A 6,485-nucleotide genomic window follows, 5' to 3' on the forward strand; every position below is an offset into this window, starting at 1 on the left:
TTATTATTCTGATATTATATACACTAGAATATTACTTTTTTATTTTAAATAAAATTTATTTTCTCTATAGGAAGTCCATAATGTAGATTAAAGAGAAAAAAATTATAATATTAATAAAGTTAAAAAAAGATAAAAGTTGATAATTGAGAGGGCAAAATAGGTATTTATAATTAAAAGTTTAAGAAATTTAGTTGAGAGACTTTCTAAGTGCTATAGGCATAGTTAAGTTACTTTTCTGTTACAAACGAAAGAAACATGACTTTACTAGATAATTTCGGATAATTGAGTGACCATTTGAGTAATAGACTCGTCAAAAATATGAGTGCCCGCTTTGTATTTCCGTGAAAGGAGTTTTCTTACCATTAGGAAGTAGAACCCCAAAGGAGTTTTCTTATATCAATTTATATGATATAATTTGATTCGGCACGAAATTTAACAAAAGAGTAATAACATTTGAAACTTATCGGCTTAAACATGTCATAACATTCATACGGCTATAAATTTTTTGAAACTTGTGATCTTAATTAAACACGATATAATAGTTGTGTGGTTGTAAAAGCTTTTTATTAAAGGTACGTAAAATAAAAAAAATTATTAATTGTTTTCAAATATAAAAATATGTCATTTTAATAAAAAGAACTACGTAATAAGGATATAGTATCAAGCAAATTAGAACGAATGAAGCATGAGTTAATAATTGGATCACTATACAAATGGAAGTACATATTTTAACCACCCAAATTTTGCATTAATTTTGTTAGATTATCATCATGTAGCTTCTAACAGATTTTGGGTTATGGGAGCGGAAAAGCTTGGTCTAAGGGAATACAATGGTGGAATATCTATCATGACCCGCAAATTACTGTCAATCATATTTTTATTTGGTTTTTCAACCTTTCTCCGATCTTATTTAAGCTCTTCGATGGTCAAGTTGTGGGTGGAACTTTAGCAAGAGAGAGAGAGGGGGAGAGGAGAGAGAGAGAACAGAGTGGAAAGGAATTATTCAAATATCTGTTCTTCTCTTGCCTTTGCCTCTTTTCAACAATAATCAAAGATGACGTTCGCAGGAACAACGCAAAAGTGCAGTGCTTGTGAGAAAACGGTGTATCTGGTGGATCGTCTTGCTGCTGATAATCGCATTTATCACAAGGCTTGCTTCAGGTGCTACCATTGCAATAGTACTCTCAAGGTATCCCTCACCCCTACAAAGTATTTATAGAAATACCGGGGACTCGAATCCCTCTCCATCCGCGAGGTCATAAGTTCTCTCTTGCATTATCTATAGATAAGAACGAATCAGATCGACTCTACTGATATGATACATGGAATGGGAGTTTGTGTTCTATTTAGTTAGGACCTTGTCTCCCTTTCGTTATCTTCCGCTCTCCTTGTATAGTTTGGGAAGGGGCCGTGTGGATTAATTTTGGGAGCTAAGTCGATGATCTTGGTGGTCTTGTGAGTGATTGATAAACTGCGATTGCTTTTTTCTTTAGGAAGTTCCATAGCTCCTCTGTGCTATGTTATTCTTAGATCTACCGGAACCGTTCATATTGATTTCGAAGTTCACTGGTTGTTTGGAAATTATGTTGTCAACTTGAACGTTTATACAAGAATCTTGAACCCAAGCCTCTTTCCGGGACAATACATGCAAGGAATAGAACAGAATATATATATATATATATATATATATATATATATATATATATATATATATATATATATGCTCTTTTCTTTGAAGGGCGTTTATTAATATTTCAACGAGCCTCGCTTCTTTTCTTTGAGTTTCTTTTTATCATTTTATTAAACTGTATGAGTATTCTTCAGGGAGCGCAATGATCTAAAGAATAGCCTACGGTAGATAGCTATGAATTTTATCTCCCTATAGTGGGTGTTGAAGACCAGTGAAGAAGAATTAGGCTCACGCGTGAGGAAAACTGATGTAATAATAAAATTAAGTTATTAAAGTATGCTCTTTTAAATAGCTTAAATTTTTCGATAAAAAGGTCACATATTCACTATAGTACCGGAGTAGGAAGGGGTCTTAAGTTCAAGTCTAACCTTTTTTATTAAAAAAAATAATTTTCACGTGTTTGACCCAAGGAAATATGAGCTTTGTGATCGAAAGCTAGTTCTGGCCTCTAATAAATTGTATTTTTTTTTTTTTGATTTTTTTCAGCTCAGTAATTTCAACTCCTTTGAGGGGGTAATTTACTGTAGGCCTCACTTTGATCAGCTTTTTAAGAGGACTGGCAGTTTGGACAAGAGTTTTGAAGGTATATATATAACTCATAAATAGTCTTAAATAAAAATTTTAGAAAATCAATATAACTTTGCTTCTTTGGTATATTTCAGGAACTCCGAAAGTCACAAAGCCAGAAAAACCTGTGGAAAACGAGGTAACATAATCAGATAATGATCCTCCTATCTCTGTGTTTAATTCCAATTTCTAAAATTTATAAATATATATATATATATGTTGAACAGAATGGTAGCGGGAGCAAAGTCTCAAATTTATTTGCAGGCACGAAGGAAAAATGTGTGGGCTGCACTAAAACTGTGTATCCGATTGAGAAGGTAACAACAATGAATCAAGTATTTATATATTTTCCCTTAGATCATCAAATACTTAAACAATTTTATTTATGTTGTTTAATTTAAGGTAAGTGTGAACGGAACAGCATACCATAAGGCCTGCTTCAAATGCAGTCATGGAGGCTGTACAATAAGCCCATCAAATTACATTGCACATGAAGGAAGGCTTTATTGCAAGCACCACCATATTCAACTCTTCAAGGAGAAAGGCAATTACAGCCAGCTTGAGTCGTCTGACCATGAAACTGACCCTGCTCCATCCACTCAATCATAAACTTAAAACAATATTCCTCAAATTTTTTTATCTCTTTCATTTCTCCCTATCTTTTCCTTGTCGACCTTAGCACACTGATTCTGGATTTTGTTCTTTCTTGCGGGGTAAATTCAGTTATATCTATCCATTTTGGTTGTACTTGTATGTATTCTTGTGGGTTTCTGTATATTGTAGCATTATGAAGCTTGTTTTAAAAATTGGACCAGAATCATTGTTTACCGTGAAAATGGTAATAACAATTAAATTTGATTATGGGACTCTAAAAATACGTGATCTATTTTTATGCTAGTTGTCATGCGGTTGATGCTATGTGTGAGACTTGGAAACGAGATAAGAGTTAGCAATAAGGTGATAACCAAACCGATAGGTTAACAATCGGGGCCTCGAGCTTGTCGATTTGGGGGCCTCGAGGTCGATTCCGATGCTCGGCTGGGAGCTATCGAGGGCAGTTGGAGAGCGATTAACAGTTATAATGAAATCAACGAAGGCTCTTTATGGCCAATGATAAGCAATAAACGATGAACAATAATGAAGATAATAAATGAAAGAAATAATATCAAGAGAATGTGTTAGAGAGCAGAGAGAATGTTCTTATGTATTTAGTATGGACCAACCAGTCCCTACAAATAAGGGTTCCCCTTTATATATGAGGGAGAACATAGTACAAAAACATTAATTACAAAGATATGGGACAGGTATAGCCACCTACTGCCCAGATACGTTTTCAGACTAGTTCACTAGGCTTTGTCAGCTCTAGTCACGTGCCTTGGTAACTCCACCTTGAATCACCGAGACCGGTGATTCACATTGTCCCGGGGCCGGTCATTACTCATAACGTCCTGAAGTCGTACTGTCTCGAAATCGACCGTCGAGGATTCTCGGAGTCGAACACTGGAAGCCCTCGAGATGCCGTGATGCTCGTGAAATCGGGCCATCGATTTGTACCGTATACAGATAGTCCCCGCGTTTCTTAGAGTGGAACAATGAGAAACGACTTTGATATCCATCTCTTCGAACTTCCCGTGATGATGCCATATTGATGGTGTAAGCCTTTGTGATAACCGAAACGTCCCGTGGGCTTGTCTTTTCAGCGTCCTTCAATGCTCTGCCGATTCCCATTCTTCAAAGCAAGAATACCGCTCTCGATTCAGTTTTCAATAACGCATTGATTGCGCCTGCCGATCCGTCTTTCAAAGGCATTGATGGCGTTGTCGGTCATACTATCACCCCCTATAAATGAGTGCCTTCTGGTATCATCTTTTTGTCCAAGTTCCTTTCAACATCTTTCCATCCCTTTCTTCTCACCATCCTCCTCTATTGCTACCCACCATGTTTGGGGACCACAACCTTAAGGTTACATGGAGGCGTTCTCATCAGCCACACCATGGCCTTTTGCCTGGGCTTTCCCTTGCCGAGCGAGTTTACACTGTCTTGTCGTTGTTGTTGTTGTTATGGTTGTTACAGCTGTCGTCGTTGGCTCGAAGTGATGAGATAAAGGGCCGACTTCTTCCGGCTTAGGAGGACGTTTGGACTCTACACCGCTGCTCGGGAGAGTGTTCAGACTATATACCGCTGCTCACTTTCCTACCCTGGCCTGGTGTGGCACTTCATCCCCTTATCTTTCCAAGCATGAAATGGCACAACCGGCCGCTAAACTTGCACGGCACAATGTCCCAGAAGGCGGACTTGAAGCAGACGTGCAAGTAGTGTTGGCGCTCGCCGAATCCTCTATTTCTGGCTTCGGCGGGCTGTATCTTTTTTCTGCTTCTTCTGCGTCACTTTCCTCTTCTCCATCTTCCCACTTTCCTCTTCTTCATCTTCGCCCTAGGGAATATTATTCTGGAGGACAGAGATGAGACCCTAGAGGAGGTGGCGGTCGAAGATATTGCCGCCGAGGATACATGCCCGAGGAGATGGTGCTCAAAGATGCTGCCGCTGGGGATGACCCTCGAGAATAGATTAGGCTCTTGTCGTATACTATATGTGTACCCTTTTTGCTTCTTTGTTTCTGTGTAAGGACCCCTCGTGGGCTTTTATAATCACATGTAAGGACCCCTCGGGGACTTCTGTAATCATATTTTTATGAATATAAAGATGTTTCTCCAATTTTGTCTTCGATGCCTGCTATATTTTCTTTATTTGCGTTTATGGAGACTCTGAACGCGTGACTCTACCGGTTGGTGCCAATATCGAGCCCAGATGTGAGTATTTTTTCCTGACTTTTGATTGATTAATACGGCTTCCTGTGGAACCCTTCGTTGTTCCTTTGATCGAGCCTGGATTGGACCGATAAACTCGGGTCGCCGAGGCCTTGACTTCGAGTTGAAAAGAAAATAATGTTTCGAGCCTTGAAACTGAGATTTACCATTTAGACCCGCGGTAATCTTTGAGGGGAAATTTTCTCAGAGGCCCGAGGATAGGGGCTGCCTTTAAGCTTTCGAGGGCAGTCCCCGAGTAGGGGTTCGTTCAAACTCGGGCCACCTGGAAACTTGCTTTGAACTTAGCGTAAATAGCCTTAAGTGCTTATTTCCTTCTTGAGAGGAGCCTTTGAGATTGGGTACTATCCTAAGTTTTGTAATGATGGCAATAGCTTTTTGGAGCCTAACTTCTTTTGATGGAGGTCCTCGAGGTCGGGTACCACCTCGGGACTTGTGACGATGTCGTTGGCTTCTTGGAGCCTAACTTCTTTTTGATGGAGGTCCTCGAGGTCGGGTACCACCTCGGGACTTGCAGTGGTACGGGGATCTTCGGCCCCAAATCATCACGTGGCGTTGCCTAATGTAGGATATGGCTGCAAAGCTATCGAGGCGATCCTGCCAGCCCAGCTTCCCGAAGTGATATCGGCCAGTGTTTTTAATCGGCCCCTAAGGCAGGTGGATCATCGCCGTTTAGTCAATATATAGGGCTGTTTCTGTTTTTTTTTTTTTTGATATCCCACCATTCTAAGTAGCTACCCTTCTTTCCTGCGTTAAGCCTTTCATTATTTCAGTACCAACGTACTTGCACAAATTCCTACTTTAGTTCTCTAATTTTGTCATCGCCATGACTGTTGCATCGGGGCCTGTGCGGCAGAGAGGGAGAGCTTCGCCTCCTGTATTCGGGACCAACGAGAGCATACCTTGAAGATTATTTCTTTGATAGGAGAAGAACACCTTAGGTTAGTGAGAAAAGACTGCGGATGGGGGGAAAAGGTAGCGTTACAGATACCTTCCCCGGATGAGGGCATCACGGATCGTTCCGATGGATTTTTGAACGTGTACATGTATCCTTTCACACTGGCGCCCTTGATAGGGTTGTGCTCGATTTCTGTCTAAAGTATCGGGTTACCCTGGCGCAGATTCATCCATCATTTTGGCGGATAGTACTGATGATGAGGTTCTTCGCGGAGAAAGCGGGGCTTGAGTTCACGCTCAGCCATCTTATCAGGCTGTACCGGCCTTTCCACCATCGAGGCCTGTTAACTCTACGATTTCGGTCGGCCATGCCTTTCGTTGTTGATGATGAAGAAGATGGAGACCGGGAGTGGATGAGTCGATTCGTCCAAGTTCGGACTGTTGACATTATCCCTGTGGAGTTTATGCCATTCCTCGAGGAATGGAATTATACACGTAAGTGGTAC

General features: G+C 40.3%; 1 protein-coding gene across 1 annotated transcript; it reads left to right on the forward strand.

The window, feature by feature from the left end:
* The first annotated feature begins 926 nt into the window (after nucleotides 1–926).
* On the forward strand, nucleotides 927–3,118 carry LOC109213879 (LIM domain-containing protein WLIM1-like). Its single transcript, XM_019377716.1, has 5 exons — nucleotides 927–1,189; nucleotides 2,177–2,273; nucleotides 2,353–2,396; nucleotides 2,485–2,574; nucleotides 2,660–3,118. The coding sequence occupies exons 1-5, from the start codon at nucleotides 1,055–1,057 to the stop codon at nucleotides 2,864–2,866; spliced, it is 573 nt and encodes a 190-aa protein (XP_019233261.1). The 5' UTR covers nucleotides 927–1,054; the 3' UTR covers nucleotides 2,867–3,118.
* The last annotated feature ends 3,367 nt before the right edge of the window (nucleotides 3,119–6,485 follow it).

Source organism: Nicotiana attenuata, unplaced genomic scaffold, assembly GCF_001879085.1.
Source record: "Nicotiana attenuata strain UT unplaced genomic scaffold, NIATTr2, whole genome shotgun sequence".
NCBI lineage: Eukaryota > Viridiplantae > Streptophyta > Magnoliopsida > Solanales > Solanaceae > Nicotiana > Nicotiana attenuata.

Coding starts and splice junctions, on each gene's coding strand:
- LOC109213879 (XM_019377716.1), top strand. CDS start 1,055: ATGACGTTCGCAGGAACAACGCAAAAGTGCAGTGCTTGTGAGAAAACG. Junction 2,274..2,352: donor TTTGGACAAGAGTTTTGAAG/GTATATATATAA, acceptor GGTATATTTCAG/GAACTCCGAAAGTCACAAAG. Junction 2,397..2,484: donor AAAAACCTGTGGAAAACGAG/GTAACATAATCA, acceptor TATGTTGAACAG/AATGGTAGCGGGAGCAAAGT.